Below are 17,814 nucleotides of genomic sequence, written 5' to 3'. Positions count from 1 at the left end.
TGTTTTTGCCTTATGTGTTTGCTCTTGAAAACAGCAGTATCGCCTCCATCTAGTGGTTTGTAGGTCTAATGCATATTTTGAAATTGAAGTGAATAAATTGTGACAGGTTATTGTTTAATTTATGACAATATAAAATCAAATGCATTAGGAAATTCTAACCACTCAAATTTGGGATTATCAAGGCAGACAATCCATGTTGTTCATTTAATTCAAATCCCAACATATCCCCTACTTTTTTGAAAGGCTCCATGTGAATAGTAATATAAATAATACAGAGCATTAATGTCTGTCTGTCATTTAAAACATAAATTGTGAGAGTTGTGATGTGGATTTGATGATATGGTCCACTTTTCCTAAACACAGTTCCTCAGAAGCATGTTTTTAAACTCTGTAAAATCGCACACCAATCACACTGTTGTACTTCAGAAGTGTGACAGATTAAATGGGAAGTTATTACTATCAAGGCAAAATTGTATTTAACTTTCAAAGCAAATATTAACTAGAGGGGTAGTTAATATAGAGCAGTACCTTTCATAGATATATTTTAAGTGTTGATGCTCATTATTAGGCTATAATTAATGTATTAGTAGTGTCAAGTTTTAATAGCCTATTGTCATTATTGGAATACTATAATAAGGAAATGATCAAGCAAAACTTTTACACTGTGCGGTGGTCACCAATTACTTTAAAGCAAATTCCGTATGATCTCTGAATCTTGCTAAATGAAACACTAATCCGTTCAATCTCACTGGGCTCACTTGCCTGTTTTACTTCGCCTCTGTCTCACGCGGCCGTACCATGGGGAAATCTTTGGGCGGAGCCAATGACCTAGTTTTGTCCAATAGCGTTCTGCGAAGGGCAGAGACTAACCTAATTTGAACCAATCGCTGGTAGGCAGTATCCGCGCGTGCAGGGGCCATGTGCTCCCTTCGAGTGCAGGAATCGGTTTTAAGGCAGTAGGGAGATAGATATTTTGTGTCGGCCAAAACACAGACTTTCACAATTTTTGCCGGATTAAATGCAAAAATATTGATAATGATGATTTTAATGATTTGTTGAATTTGGTTTCCGGATCCTTGAAATTACAGAGATTAGTCCACACCCCAAGTAGTCTACAAGGAATTTAATAGTAACATTTTTTTAAATAAATCAGAGGGTACTGGACATTGCAAAGCAATTCCATTCGTGTGTAGGTTTAGGATTGGTTACAGTTGTGGAGTTTGTGTGTAACCTACAGGACCCGTGATCTTAATCAGATATGTATGTACATTGGTCCATTCATCTCGTGGTTACTAGTTTAGCTTTATGACTGACATTAAGGTCAACCACGTGTTCCATCCATTGGTTACATTAAAAGTTATGCAGAGGGCGAATTGTTCAAGTCGGCGTGGTTTGGTTACAGTAATCGACAACTCCCTCTGACTGGTTTGTTTATGAAGGGGTGGTGCTCATTAATGTCGTTTTGGGCGTTTTCGGAGTTGTAGATCATGAATATTGATCAGCCTCTCCCCCAGCGCCAATCCCCTGTGAGCGCTGATGTCACGAGAGCGGCCCGTGTTCGTTCCAGCTGACTCTTGCGGTGCTCGGTTGCTTCCTTGCTCGTAGCCTACAGAAAGGCAGGGAAAGAAGGTAAACGACAAAAATAACGAGAGAGAAAGACTGAGGTAGCGAGAACGACTAAGTAGGGAGAGGAAAAACGAGACCTCAACACCTATCCTACTCATGTTGGATATTATTTGACGACGACTTTTTTTTCCTCCTATCACCCCCCGCCCACACTTATTTTCTCTATTATTGGATTTCTAGGTACCGCTCCATAATCCATTTTATTCCATGGACAACCCTCAGGTTTGTTTGTTTTATTTTTGTCCAGGTCAAGAAGAAAATCAACTCGGTTTGATGCCTATTCTCAATTAAACGGACATCATCAAGCAAGGCATTTTGGCGAAATCTGAGCGCTGACGTGCAACTTTGTTTATCTCATAGATAGAGGCTGGGATAAGTGATTAACTCTTAAAGGGCACATTTCATTTGTTAAGGTTATTGAATAAAACATTTTTACCATGAACATATTTTTGAGGACCTCATTTTCACTTTTGATTTTCTCATGGAAAGTTGGAAGAGCAATAGCAATAGTTTATTGTTGATATCAAATTATATTTGTCATGTCGAATTGTACTATTCTCTAGCACTTTCTTAATGCATATTTAGATAGATAGGCTAACATTCGGTTTTCGAATGAGTTAAATAACAGTCGGTCTAGCAGTGTGTATTCAGCTGTCCACCTTTTTAATCGTCACGTCACTGTTGTGAACCCGCTGACAGCCAGTCCAATCGTTTTGTGGATTAATCGGATAAATTCAGCGCTCATTCCACCGTGGAACTATCAACGACCATCCCAATCATGTCTAGGCCGCTCACACAGCTCCTACCGCCTGACCTCCCAGCTGGAGCGAGCCCACAGTTCGGCACTGGTAACCTTGCGGGCAGTGTCCCGACCGGCGGACACTTGAACTCCATGGCCAGCCTCAAGACTCTCCTACAGCTGCCCATCAAGGTTGACCAGCGCGCGAAAGACTGCTGTGTAATGAAAGGTGAGGTTTGTGTGGTGAGGGCAGGAAGGAAGGGGACAGTATATGCATAACAAATATTAAAATAAGTACACACACACACACACACAGAGTGGCCTGCAAACTTTGTTTTCATTTCGTTGGCTTGGTTTTATATTTATAAATATAAAGCATTCTTTAACTTGTATAAAGCATTCATTAACTTGTATTATGCGTTACTTATTATGGCAATAGGTTCATATTTTTGTTGTCAGCAACAACACATACACAGCATAGAACATTAGTGTGTTTATCCTTCATTAAGGACATATCTCATGATATTGATGTACACTGAGTGTACAAAACATTAGGAACATATTTTAGTTTCAGCCCCTTTTGCTCTCAGAACAGTCTCAATTCGTTGGGGGCATGGACTCTACAAGGTGTCCAAAGCGTTCTATAAGGATGCCGGCCTATGTTGACTCCAATGCTTCCCATAGTTGGCTTGATGTCCTTTGGGTGATTGACCATTCTGGATACACACAGGAAACTTTTGAAATGGAAAAACCCAACAGAGTTGCAGTTCTTGACACGCTCAAACCGGTGCACCTGTCACCTACTACCATACCCGTTCAAAGGTCTTTAATCTTTTGTCTTGCCCATTCACCCTTTGAATGGCACACATACACAATCAATGTCTCAAGGCTTAAAGGCCCTTCATCTTTTGTATGGGGCGGCAGGTAGCCTAGTGGTAAGAGCGGTAACCAAAAGGTTGCTAGATCGAATCCCAGAGCTGCCCCTGAACAAGGAAGTTGCCCCTGAACATGGAAGTTAACCCACTAGGGTTAGGCTGTCATTGTAAATAAGAATTTGTTCTTAACTTAAGTTAAATAAAAGGTTAAATAATAAATAAAATCTATTGAAGTGGATTTATCAAGGGATCATAGCTTTCACCTGGATTCACCTGGTCAGTGGAAAGAGCAGGTATTCCAAATGTTTTGTACACTCAGTGTACACTGAGCTCTCAATCCAACAAACACAGACATTGTAAATGGTCAAATGTTAACTAAGGGTGGGGACAGGGAAGGTTGTTAAATGTAATGTAAAAAAAAATAATAGATGTACCCAAAAGTAGTTATTTATCATGAAGGCCATAAGCAATATCTAGTCATTACCTCTAGAAATATTAAAATCTCACCTTTCTGGCAAGTAGTTATAAAATCCTGAGGTGTTCACAGTTCACAATATGATGAGAATATGAAAAATCATGTATGATTTATTTCCTATTCGACAAAGTTGAGGTAAGGTTTTGAAATTATTAAAATGCATTCTAAATATAGTAACAAATGATTAATGACTTATTTAATATTTCGTATTGCTGTAAAATAAAAATGATCATACTTCGTTACAGAACAAAATTGCCACCATTTCATATAACTGATGACGGAAAAGTCGCCATTCAAACGCCTGCTAACTTGTTACAACTTCAACCTTAAGCACAAAATTATTTAGTTGCTCTGTGACCAAGAGAAAGTGGTCTTGTTTATATTGTTCTAAATTATTTTGTATTTTTTTCATGTTGAGAGCTCTAAGTCCATCTGAGAACATCACAGTGAGATATATTTTTTTTTCTGCAATCACCTGTTTCATATGCTGTATTCATTGTAAGTGGAGCTGCAAGCTTCGCAGCCAGAGGAAATCGATCCTTTGTTTAGATAGGGAGCGACACATTTTTCCTGCCTATGCAAATATGGTGTCAGATTTCACATACTGCATCTCAGATGAGAGCAGCACGTGAAGCAGGACAACCAGAACTTTGAGTCAAATCAAACTTTATTGGTCACATGCGCCAAATACAACCCATGCAGACTTAACAGTGAAATGCTTAATTTAAAGGACATTCCCAACAGTGCAGAATAAAAAAAAAAAGACAAATATTTGCTAAATAAAAAATAAAATAGTAACACAATTAAAACAATAACGATGCTATATATAAGGAGTACCAGTACCGAGTCAATGTGCAGTAGTACGAGGTAATTGAAGTAATATAGTATGTACAAGTAGGTAGGAGGAAAAGTGATTAGTCAATCAGGATATATAATAAACAGTGTAGAAGCAGCGTGTGTGTGTGTGTGTGGCGTCAATATGCATGTGTGAGTGTATGTAATGTGTGTGTTGGAGTGTGAGTGCAAAACAACTGAGAAAAAATAATAGAGGGCTTGAATGTAAATTATCTGGGTAGCCATTTGATTAACTGTTCAGAAGTCTTGTGGCTTGAGGGTAGAAGCTGTCCAGGAGCCTTTTGATCACAGACTTGGTGCTCCAGTACCGCTTGCCGGGCTGTAGCAAAGAGAAGAGTCTATGACTTGGGTGGCTGGAGTTTTTGACCATTTCTAGGGCCTTCCTCTGACACTGCCTGCATAGCCGTGGGAAGTAGTTGGGGTGGGGCTGGACTAAACTTTTTTGCCTGTGCTGGCACTGCAGACGGCTATATTGGTCTAATAATGCAGGACTATTAAATGCCCAGTGCACTACTTTTCTGAAAAATTATTTATTTCAAATATAATTTAGATTTTTCAGGAGGGGGGGGTTGCAGCAACCCCCCCTAATTCCTGCGGCTATGACCGCCTGGTATAGAGGTCCTGGATGGTAGGGAGTTCGGCCCCAGTGATGCACTGGGCCATATGCAACACTCTCTGTAGCGCCGTGTGGTCGGATGCCGAGCAGTTGCCTTACCAAGCGGTGATGCAGGCAGTCAAGATGCCCTCAATGGTCCAGCTGTAGAAGTTTTTGAGGATCTGAGGGCCCATGACAAATCTTTTCAGACTCCTGCCTCCTGAGGGGGAAGAGGCATTGTCGTGCCCTCTTCACAACTGTGTTGGTGTGAATGGACCATGATAGGTTCTTAGTGATGTGGACACCGAGGGACTTGAAGCTCTCAACCCGCTCTACTACAGCCGGGTCGGCAGACTTAATGATGGTGTTGGAGACTTGTACGGCCACACAGTCGTGGGTTATCACGCAGGGGGGTCAGCGTGGCAGATGTGTTGTTGCCTACCCTCACCACCTTGGGGGCAGCCCGTCAGGAAGTCCAGGATCCAGTTGCAGAGGGAGCAGTCCCAGTTCAGTTCAGTTCAGTCCCAGGATCCTTAGCTTAGTGATGATCTTGAAGGTCACTATGGTGTTGAACACTGAGCTGTAGTCAATGAACAGCATTCTTCCTTTTGTTCAGGTGGGATTGAGCAGTATGAAGTGCAATAGAGATTGTGTCATCTGTGGATCTGTTTGGGGCGGTATGCAAATTGGACTGGGTCCAGGGTTTCTGGGATGATGGTGTTGATGTGAGCCATGACCAGTCTTTCAAAGCATTTCATGGCTATGATGTGAGTGTTACGGGGCGGTAGTCATTTAGACAGGTTACCTTAGTGTTCTTAGGCACAGTGACTATGTTGGTTTGCTTGAAGTATGTAGGTATTACAGACTCAGTGACAGGTTGAAAATGTCAGTGAGGACACTTGCCAGCTGGTTAGCGCATGTTCTGAGTACGCGTCCTGGTAATCTGTCTGTCCCTTGTGAATGTTAACCTGTTTAAAGGTCTTATCACATCGGCTATGGAGAGTGTGATCATACAGTCGTCCGGAACAACTGGTGCTCTCACGCATGGTTCAGTGTTGCTTTCCTCAAAACAAGAATAGAAGGCATTTAGCTCGTCTGGTAGGCTCATGTCACTGGGTAGCTCTCTGCTAGGTTTCCCTTTTGTAATCCATTAAGACACGACTATGCATGCTCTAATGGTGAACTTGATACTTGATGAGCATCAGAGCCGGTGCTGTAGGATTTGATCTTAGTCCTGTATTGACATTTTGCATGTTTGATGGTTCATCGGCAGGCATAGCAGGATTTCTTATAAGCTCCTTGAAAGCGGCAGCTCTAGCCTATAGCTCAGTGCGGATGTTTCCTGTAACCCATGGCATCTGGTTGAGAAATGTACGTATGACCACTATGGGCACAACGCCATTGATACACTTATTAATGAAGCCGGTGACTAATGTGGTAAACTCCTCAATGCCATTGGAAGAGTCCCAGAACATATTCCAGTCTGTGCAGGCGAAACAGTTCTGTAGCTAGTCCCCTAAAATAAGGAACTTAACGTTTAGGTTAAAGGGATGTCACAACCTTAGTCAGCTGCTGTCTGTACACAAACAACAATCACATTGACTAACAGCCTCCCCCTGGTGGCTATAGAGTTGAACAGCAGCCCTCCACAATTTCCATGGATATCTTTGTGTAAGAGGTGACGCTGACCAAGACTGACAGCTCCTCCAATGGAGTCAGGGCACAAAGGACCTACCAGCATCAAGTTCACCATTAGAGCATGCATAGTCGGGGTGCATCACTAATGTTAAGGGATGGAGAAGGGCTTTATTACATGAGATGGAGTCTTGAGTGTTTTTTGCATCCAACATATTTGCTTGCCTGTGGCTTCGATGCATGATGCATTTCACTTTGAACAGAAACAGTATATTTCTCTCCCTGGTTGGCTTGCTTGCTTTGTTCGACACCCTCATATACACCCACTCGCTGTGCGTATCGCTCCTCTCCTACCTCTTCTGTCCGCCTCTCCATCCTCTCCATCCTCTAGCACATTTACCAAATCCCCCTCATTCACTCCTCTTGCACTTGTCACATCTCCCTCAATCCCCCTTCACTTCTATCTCTTTCCTCATCCCACTTCTTTTCTTTGTATTGCATATCTCTCTCTGCCTATCCTTTTCTCTCCTCTCTTCCATCACTACTCCTATTTCCACTCCCTCTTCTTTCTCTTCCTTCTCACCCTCTTTATTCTCATCTCCTATATTTCCCCTCATCCACCAATATCGCTCTGTCATCCATCTCTCCTCCTATTTGAATCTCTTTAGTCTCCTCTTCCCTTTCCTCTTCCTAATCACCACATCTCCTCTTATATTCATTCCCTCTTTTTCTGTCTCCATCCTCTCCTCCCTAATTCCTCCTCTGTTCCATCTCGCCTCTCTCCTGTCTATTTATGATTTTTGAATTGCTTTTCTCTCCTCTCTCCTCCCTTTCACTCCTCTCATGTCTCCTCTCTTCTCTATCATCTCTCCTGTCTGTCTGGCTTATTTTGCATTCCCTTTTTTTCTCCTCTCTCTTCCCTCTGCATGTCTCTCTCCTCTCTATCTCACTTCCAAAACTGTGTGTGGGCGTGTGTGTGTGCTGACAATAATGCGCTGTGCTGGCCAGTACAGCCCTGGTGTGATCATCACACTATGAATCAGCCCTGTCACCCTTTTCCCTACCCCTTCAACCCTCTATCTGATCTCCTCTGCCTAGCTCTTAGCAGTGTCACACTGATAGTCATCCCCCATTTTGGAGCCCCCTCTCCTTGCTCATTAATGTGATGGCTCTCGCCTCCCCTTATTACCCTCGCTAAGCTGCCAATTCAAGGGAGTGAGGGCTGAGGGCTGAGACACGAGACGATGCCACCTCCGCTAATAATGTTAGTGTATCATCTCACTCCCTCATTATGTTAGCCTAGCATCTCTCTCTTTCCTCATTATGCTAGCTTAGCATCTCGCCTCCTCTTCATGATGTCAGAGTAGCATTTCAGTTCACCTTCATGATATTAGCATAGCATCTCACACCCTTACTCACATTTCTCAGCCAGCCTGTGTGTGGATGGGATGACTGCTGGCACTGTTGCTGAATCAACCATGTAATGGCGGTTGGTTGCATGCAGAGCTGTTGAAGGCACAATGGCTCCCAGGCAGATTATGTGATGATAAGCGACAGCAGTGATGAACACTGAACAGGCTGGATTTTTGCACTCAATGACCCTCTCTCGCTCTCTCCCCTTTTCCTCCAATTGTTCTCTTTCATTTATTCTCTCTCCATCTCGCTCGCTCTCTTTCTCCATCTCCTTTCTATCTCTTTCTCCCCATCTCCCACTAACAGATAAAGACAAACCCCAGGACTCAGACGAGGACGCCATGAGTGGAGGTCCAGGTGGCCGGCCTTCCCAGTCGGCCTTCCTGGGGCCCCATCTGTGGGAGCGCACGCTGCCCTGCAGCGACGGGGGCCTCTTCCAGCTTCAGTACATGGACCTGGAGGAGTTCCTGACTGAGAACGGCATGGCCATGCACAACAAAGGTGGCAACGGCTCCAGCGCCAGCGCCCAGGTGCCCTCGCAGAGTTCCCTGCAGTCGGCCGTGCCCAACCAGAGCTCCCAGTGCCCGCCGTCATCCCCTCCACCATGTTCTTCTTCATCGTCCTCCATGTCCTCCTCATCTTCCTCCTCCTCGCTGCTGGGCCTGGACAATGTGCCTCTGCCACCAAACGGACTGCCAGGCATGATGGGAGGGCCCGAGTGCCTACATGGTTAGTAGTAGAGCTCTGCTACCTGAGCCGAGCCCGACGGGCCCCAACGTTATACATCGGGTTAAGGCCTGTTTTTTTTTCATCAATAACTAACGTACGAGTAGGGCTCGGGTATCGCTAAATTAATCACTAACGTTTTGAAGCTGAGCCATTTGCTCGTGTTCTGCTGCGCAGTACAGTCATATCTGACTAAGATCTTAACATGGTGTCAGAAGTCCTGAAACCTCTGCAAATACAGTGGGGCAAAAAAGTATTTAGTCAGCCACCAATTGTGCAAGTTATCCCGCTTAAAAAGATGAGAGGCCTGTAATTTTAATCATAGGTACACTTCAACTATGTCAGACAAAATTAGAAAGATCCAGAAAATCACATTGTAGGATTTTTAATGAATTTATTTGCAAATTATGGTAGAAAATAAGTATTTGGTCAATAACAAAAGTTTATCTCAATACTTTGTTATATACCCTTTGTTGGCAATGACAGAGGTCAAACGTTTTCTGTATGTCTTCATAAGGTTTTCACACACAGTTGCTGGTATTTTGGCCCATTCCTCCATGCAGATCTCCTCTAGAGCAGTGATGTTTTGGGGCTGTTGCTGGGCAACACGGACTTTCAACTCCCTTCAAATATTTTCTATGAGGTTGAGATCTGGAGACTGGCTAGGCCTCTCCAGGACCTTGAAATGCTTATTACGAAGCCACTCCTTTGTTGCCCGGGTGGTGTGTTTGTGATCATTGTCATGCTGAAAGACCCAGCCACGTTTCATCTTCAATTCCCTTGCTGATGGAAGGAGGTTTTCACTCAAAATCTCACGATACATGGGCCCATTCATTCTTTCCTTTACACGGATCAGTCGTCCTGGTCCCTTTGCAGAAAAACAGCCCCAAGCATGATGTTTCCACCCCCATGCTTCACAGTAGGTATGGTGTTATTTGGATGCAACTCAGCATTCTTTGTCCTCCAAACTCAACAAGTTGAGTTTTTACCAAGAAGTTCTATTTTGGTTTTATCTGACCATATGACATTCTCCCAATCTTCTTCTGGATCAGCCAAATGCTCTCTAGCAAACTTCAGACGGGCCTGGACATGTACTGGCTTAAGCAGGGGGACACGTCTGCCACTGCAGGATTTGAGTCCCTGGCGGTGTAGTGTGTTACTGATGGTAGGCTTTGTTACTTTGGTCCCAGCTCTCTGCAGGTCATTCACTAGGTCCCCCCGTGTGGTTCTGGGATTTTTCTTCAAACCAAGCTGCTTACCTATTGCAGATTCAGTCTTCCCGGCCTGGTGCAGGTCTACAATTTTGTTTCTGGTGTCCTTTGACAGCTCTTTGGTCTTGGCCATAGTGGAGTTTGGAGTGTGACTGTTTGAGGTTGTGGATAGGTGTCTTTTTATACTGATAACAAGTTCAAACAGGTGCCATTAATACAGGTAACGAGTGGAGGACAGATGAGCCTCGTAAAGTTACAGGTCTGTGAGAGCCAGAAATCTTGCTTGTTTATAGGTGACCAAATACTTATTTTCCACCATAATTTGCAAATAAATTCATAAAAAATCCTACAATGTGATTTTCTGGATTTTTTTTCTAATTTTGTCTGTCATAGTTGAAGTGTACCTATGATGAAAATTACAGGCCTCTCATCTTTTTAAGTGGGAGAACTTGCACAATTGGTGGCTGACTAAATATGTTTTTGCCCCACTGTGTGTGTGTATATATATATATATATATATATATATAAAAGGGGTAAATATATTTTTTGTATATATATATATATATATATATATATATATATATACAAACAATATATTTACCCCTTTTACTCCCCAATTTCATGATATCCCAAAAATATATATTTGTACTTTTACGCCTTTTACTCCCCAATTTCATGATATCCAATTGGTGCAACTCCCCTATGGAGGCGAAGGTCGAGAGCCATTCTCTCCGACCAGGGAGAGAAATATACTGTTTCTGTTCAAAACGACCCTGCCAAGCAGTACTACTTCTTGACACACTGCTTCCTTAACCCGGATGCCAGCCGTATCAATGTGTCCGAGGAAACACCGTCCAGATGGCGACCAAGGTCAGCCTGCAGGCGCCTGGCCCGCCACAAGGAGTCGCTAGAGTCCGATGGGACAAGGCCTAACCCAGATTGTGCGCCGCCTCATGGGTCTTCTGACCACAGCCGGCTTTAACACAGCCTGGGATCGAACCCGGGTCTGTAGTGATGCCTCAAGCACTGTGATGCGGTGCCATTAACCTCCGTGAGACACGCGGGAGGCCCAGGTTCCATTTCTGTGCCTTGTACCGGTTCCAACCCCCGGTGTGTAGGTGAGGGATTATTTTTCACCATATGTTTGCGTGCTTTGCGTTGGTGTGTGTCTGAGCAATGTCACAAGATCGACAATGTCACAAGATGACTGAAACGGTCATTGCAGTAGTTGCACCTTCCTCAACATGCCCCATGTCGGCCTTGGTTGGCGGGGGAAAACGCGGCAGTTTGTGAAGCTCCAAGGCAAAAACGAATATTTAGGAGGGCCGATGGAACTGCTTTATGTTTTATTCCAAAGTACAAACGCCTCACTGTGCATTGATAAATCCAAAAATCCCCCGTCTAGTGCGAAATTGTTGGCTTGATGCTAGCAGAAGATGATCAGGGGACAAAAACAAGCAGAAGCTATATACAAAGGGTAAAAAGACAGGGTATAGTCTCAAACAACTTGTCCAATAGACGATTCAGGGCCCTTTGTTTTGGCACCTGGTTTTATCGTAATTAACCTCTTAAACTCTGACACCCTCTGGTGGCATTTTCTAATAAACGCATAATATTGTATATTCCCACCATAAAGTGCATTTGGTTTTCAAAACTACAAGCACATGCTTTAGAATGTCCATCAGGGTGTACCCTTTTCCATCACTAGACCTACTTTGCATACTCTTATGACATCGCCAGCAGTACGATTTGAGTTTGAGTTTTCCAAAAAGACAAGGACTGTAGCTTTCAAATGACGTGTCCCTTTCTATTTTTCTGACGACAACGTTCACACCGGACCGAAACAGATCTGCTAAATCCCTTCTACACAAACAGACTAACTTTACGAAGAACAAAATATATAGATGAGTTACAGACCAGGGAATACAGTCGAGTGCTTAGAGAAATGATCAAATTCCGGAATCAATTGTAGAAATGTTTAGCACAATAAATCATTTGAATGACCCGTGGAGAGGAAAGGGTTAAGAAAGACTCTGCAATACAGTAAAAACGAGAGAGCCCAGTTGAGTGTTCTCCTTGCATGTTTTAAAACCTCTCACTCTGTCTCTCCCTCCCCCTTACTCCCTCTCTCACACGCTTGGGCCATGTGCAGGCGTTGTGTCACGTGCCGATGCAGAGAGCAATGGCGCGAGAGAGCAAGGGGAGGGGTTGGAGGGAGCGAGGCATAAAGAGGGAGTAAAGTAGAGAGAGAGAGAGAGAGAGAGCATAATATTGCATAAGACTAGCCTTCCATAAAGAAGCCGAGAGATTTACGTTGCAGAGATATCCCCACCATGTCGCCATACCATTTTTACACACTGAACAACATTGTGACATAACATTTCAGAATGACATGTTGTTGACATAAGGACTGAGGGAAAGACTGCTATGAAATGAAAGGTGAGGTTTATTGTTTGTGTGTGGTAGTGGTGGTGGTGGGAGGGGGAGGGGGCTGCTTTAGACAGCTGTGCTCGCTCTGTGTTATTTTCTGAAGGAGGGAGGAAGAACGTGAGGCAGAGTGGTTTGTCCTTTGGATACTTACGAAGGAAGGATCTTGTGTATATTTTAAATTGAAGATATGGGGGGTGGGGTAGGTGTTGGAGGGGTATTGTAGGGAACTGTCTTTGTGGTGGCTATGTAGTGAGAGGACGGGGGAGCGCATTTTATGTAACACTTCCTAAAGCACATTCCATTTCAGCATTTCTATTTCCTCAAGTGTTTTCAATCAAACAATCGTTGCCAACAACCCTGCTCAGAATTGTTACCTGGAAAATGTACTTGTATTGCTATTAAGTATACAAAATAAATATATTATAGGTGTATTTTACAACTTGATGATTGTTCCTCACCGTGAACGTAATCTATGGCCCAGCAGATACTGTTTCATTAAACAGCCACTAAAAACTTCAGCTAAATTTAACTACCACAAACTAACAATCAATGGAAGTGATGGGGGCATGTGAGCGTGTATTTTTTTTTTTAAATCACATTTTAAGTAGCATCAAACCAAATATGGAGTTGATGGTTAGCTGAATTTTGTAGTGGCTGTTTAAAGAAAAACTAATCAATGGTTCAGTTATCTTGGCCCATAGATTACTTTCAGGGTGAGCAACCATCTAACATCAAGCTGTAAAATAGTGAACTACTCCTTTGAAGATCAAGCATATTTTAATGAGTGAGGGTAAAATAGAATGACCTTGACCAAAGGTAAAAGATGGCAAGGGGCATAAGAAAGCTTAGAGCTGCATGTAGAAGGTTGTTTACCCAGCAACACTGTTTTTGGATCGGTTTCAACCTTTTGCCCAAAATGGTTGTTATTAAGATTGGGCTTTGGTGCCATCTTATCCTGGATCAGCCAGCTGCCAACTCAACTCCAAAACTGACGGAGTGATGTGGCCTCTGCTTCCACCTGGCGGCTGACCGGTAACACTGCAACCTCCGTGCAGCAGCCTGTTTATAAACACGTCATATGTGATGATGCCGTTATACACAGAACTAACTCATCCTCTATACCTTATTATTGGCATGCTTGAGGCTTTGACCTTTCACCCTGGCCATGGTGAGAAGTATGTGATCAACCACAAGTTTGTTTTTGTTGGCCTCTCTCCATATAGGTGGCCAAGTTGGGCCTCCTGACCTCTCCTCGCCCTCCTCCACCACCACCTCTCCCTGTCCCCCCGGGCTGCCAGGGGGCCCGCCGGTCACCAGTGGCACTGCTGACGTCATGGTGAACTTTGACCCGGACCCGGCGGACGTGGCGCTGTCCAGCGTGCCGGGCCAGGAAGCCTTCGACCCCCGAAGGCACCGCTTCTCGGACGAGGAGCTCAAGCCACAGCCCATGATCAAGAAGGCCCGCAAGATGCTGGTGCCAGACGAGCAGAAGGTGCTACATTTCTTACAATTCTTGTCTTTAAATGAAGTTTGCACATAAGAAGCTTAATGGTAGAGTTGACAAAATGTCATCCTAAAAAGCAGGTCAACTTCCTGCTTAAGTGAATGACAATGTGGGCATTCCTCAATGGATGGCACACATTGGGAAGGGGCAAGTTTAAATTCTGATGTCTGTAGGCAGGAGGTCCTCATCGCTGCGTGTGATGTCATATTGCTGAGTCTACCTTTTAATGCACGTGCAGGTTTTTTTACAGGCTGTATTCGATGAATTAGAACTAATTACGTAATTGAGGTGCATGCGTTCATCTTTCTGGCTCATTGTAGAGCGGAAGAAGTAGTTATACAAATCTTTATATACATGCTTCAAGTGTGCAAATACAATGCTCAGTTGTGACCCCTCTCCCCCTGCCCCCCTCGCCATCACAAAACTGAGCCTTCTTGCCCCTCTCCTTCCTCTCTCCTCTTCCCCCCCCCCAAAAAAAACACGCCTCTACTTTGTGGTGACTCCTGCAGGACGACAAGTACTGGAGCCGGCGCTACAAGAACAACGAGGCGGCCAAGCGCTCACGTGACGCCCGGCGCCTCAAGGAGAACCAGATCACGGTGCGCGCCGCCTTCCTGGAGCGAGAGAACGCTGCTCTCAGACAGGAAGTGGCCGACATGCGCAAGGAGCTGGGCCGGTGCCGCAACATCCTCAACAAGTTTGAGAGTCGACACGGAGATTTGTGAGGAGGAGGAGGAAGAGGAGGGAGGCGGTGGAGGAGGAGGAGAGAGGGGTATAAGGCAACATTGGCAGCCCTTTATTTGAGGGGGTGCGCGTACGGCCTATGTAGACTTGGCGTAAGCATCGTATGACACCTTGCGTAAGCGTCCATGTTGCGAGTAGCCTGCAGTGTTGCCGTGAGAGCAGCCTCCATTTAGTGATTCTGTGCTATGCTGGTTTCACTCCCCGTGTCTCTTTGACGGGTATTGTCACTTGGGCGTCGCAACGTCATTCAGTGTTTTATATCAGGTGCATTGCAGTGTTTTTCCGGGTAATGCGCAGGGCCATACGTGCACCCGTTCAAATGAGGTGTTCAAATCATACAGATCACAAGACAACTAATGTTTTTAAGCTATAGACAAGGAGACAAGCCAGGGGAAGACAGGTGTGTACTTTATTTCTATGACAAAACATGTATATTTTTGAACTGTACTGGGCAGGGAGGGAGACGTGGGCAAACTAGAAAACAGAGGATGAGCTACAGTATAACTAGAAGAGGAAGATTAGGAGAGGTGGTTCAGGACAGAAGAAAGCAAAGAGATTTCAACATAACTGTATATTTTTATATTTGCAAAGATGGACAGTTCAGAGGGGATTTTGGAAGTAATATTTTGTATATTTTATATATGGGTGAGTTTAGTATAGAGATGGGGGGCTATTGGTAAATGGATTGGTAAATGATATATTTTGAACTCGTTAAGATAGAGGGGTCAGAGGTCGTAATAGAGAATGTATAATGGTTGTATCCAGGGATAACATGACGGCAAGAGAGGATAATTATCTTAGTAAATGTTTGTGGACATAGACAGATCGAAGACATTGTATCGTTTTAATTTTGTTCTGTTAGGTTCGTTGAAGCACTTAAAAGGGAATTCTCAAAAATGTTCACTTCATGTTCATCATCGCCAGTACCATTAACATGTGGAAATGGGGCATTTATGTTTTGTAGTAAAAAAAGACAAGTGTTTCCAATGAGTTCATCAATCAATTAGTAGTCAATGCCTACTCGTAATTGGTTAAAATCACATGATACACACCGATGATGTCATTGGAAACACTTTTCACATATGTTGATGTTGGGGTGGTTCTGGAGATGATGAAAATGGAAAAAAGGACAAGTTTACTTTTTAAAGGGCAATTCTTCCTCTTTTCAACCGCATTATCGTCATCTCCACCATCAAACCAGTGTTTACATATGTGAGAACATCACGTTCCTATTGTCTGTGCTTAAAAAGATACGAAGTAAGGTCCCCCAAAAAATGCTTCTCTTATGACATCACCTGCAACAAGTTTTTAGCCCAAGGGAGAGTATTTTCTAGCTCCCCGCGTGACCGTGAATCTCAGTTTTTGAAAATCACAGTTTTTAAAATGTTGAAACTTTTGATGTCATTGGGGAGAACTTTTTAACTAGATCTTTTTTCTACAAAACCTAGAAATGCACCTTTTTCACATACACTACACAGCCAAATATTTCAGCCACACCCGTTGCTGACTGGTTTATAAAATCTTGCACACAGCCATGCAATCTCCATAGGAAACATTGGCAGTAAAACGGCCCGTACTGAAGAGCTCAGTGACTTTAAACATGGCACCGTCATAGGTTGCCACCTTTCCAACAAGTCAGTTAAACAAATTTCTGCCCTGCTAGAGCTGCCCCGGTCAACTGCAACGGCTGTTATTGTGAAGTGGAAACATCTGGGAGCAACAACGGCTCAGCCGCGAAGTGGTAGGCCACACTAGCTCACAGAACTGGACCACCGAGTGCTGTCCTCGGTTGCAATACTCACTACCGAGTTCCAAACTGCCTCTGGAAGCAATATCAGCACAATAACTGATCTTCGGGAGCTTCATGAAATGGGGGTTTCCATGGCCAAGCATCACCATGCGCAATGCCAAGCGTCGGCTGGAGTGGTGTAAAGCTCACCACAATTGGACTCTGGAGCAATGGAAACGCGTTCTCTGGAGTGATGAATCATGCATCACCATTAGCAATATCAGACGAATCTGAGTTTGGTGGATGCCAGGAGAAAGCTAACTGCCCCAATGCATAGTGCCAACTGTAAAGTTTGGTGGTGGAGAAGGAATAATGGTTTGGGGTTGTTTTTCATGGTTCGGGCTAGGTCCCTTACTTCCAGTGAAGGGAACCTTAACGCTATAGCATACAATGACATTCTAGACAATTCTGTGCTTCCGACTTTGTGGCAACAGTTTGGGGAAGGCCCTTTCCTGTTTCAGCATGACAATGCCCCCATGCACAAAGCGCTCCATACAGAAATGTTTTCGAAATGTTTTCGAAATGTAGATCGGTGTGGAAGAACTTGACTGGCCTGCACAGAGCCCTGACCTCAACCCCATTGAACACCTTTGGGATGAATTGGAATGCCGACTGTGAGCCAGGCCTAATCGCCCCTTCATCAGTGCCTGACCTCACTAATGCTCTGGTGACTGAATAGAAGCAAGTCCCTGCAGCAATGTTCCAACATCTAGTGGACAGCCTTCCCAGAAGAGTGGAGGCTGTTATAGCAGCAAAGGAGGGACCGACTCCATATTAATGGCCATGATTTTGGAATGAGATCTTCGACGAGCAGGTGTCCACATACCCTTGGCCATGTTATGTATGTTGACACTGGTATTGTGTTGGAGATAACGAAAGTGAATTTGAAAAGTGGTGGAGTTGCCCTTTAATTTGTTCTCTTCTCTTTGATTCCTTTCTGGAATTAAATCATTTTTATTGTGTGTCTGGCACTGAGAGAGAGAGAGAGAGAGAGAATAAATGGAAATGCTACAGTCAGTGATCAATCGCGAGGACAGCTGCAGCCACATAGATATTTGTGAATAAATATTGCTCAAATGTGTTGCCAGGTATTCATGTCGATGGGTGAATATGTTCGGCACAGACGCACACCGCAAACAGACATGTCAAGCCACACAGTCAAATAAGCTGGACCAGTGACTACATATGCATTTTTAC

General features: G+C 44.0%; 1 protein-coding gene across 1 annotated transcript; it reads left to right on the top strand.

The window, feature by feature from the left end:
* The first annotated feature begins 1,554 nt into the window (after positions 1–1,554).
* LOC139391672 (hepatic leukemia factor-like) lies at positions 1,555–17,576 on the top strand. The gene is made up of 4 exons (XM_071139099.1): positions 1,555–2,594; positions 8,520–8,942; positions 13,804–14,072; positions 14,594–17,576. The coding sequence occupies exons 1-4, from the start codon at positions 2,405–2,407 to the stop codon at positions 14,807–14,809; spliced, it is 1,098 nt and encodes a 365-aa protein (XP_070995200.1). The 5' UTR covers positions 1,555–2,404; the 3' UTR covers positions 14,810–17,576.
* The last annotated feature ends 238 nt before the right edge of the window (positions 17,577–17,814 follow it).

This window comes from Oncorhynchus clarkii, chromosome 32, assembly GCF_045791955.1.
Source record: "Oncorhynchus clarkii lewisi isolate Uvic-CL-2024 chromosome 32, UVic_Ocla_1.0, whole genome shotgun sequence".
In the NCBI taxonomy this organism is placed as follows: Eukaryota; Metazoa; Chordata; class Actinopteri; order Salmoniformes; family Salmonidae; genus Oncorhynchus; species Oncorhynchus clarkii.
Note: the sequence above shows the minus strand (reverse complement) of the source record. Positions and strands in the feature narration are given on the sequence as shown.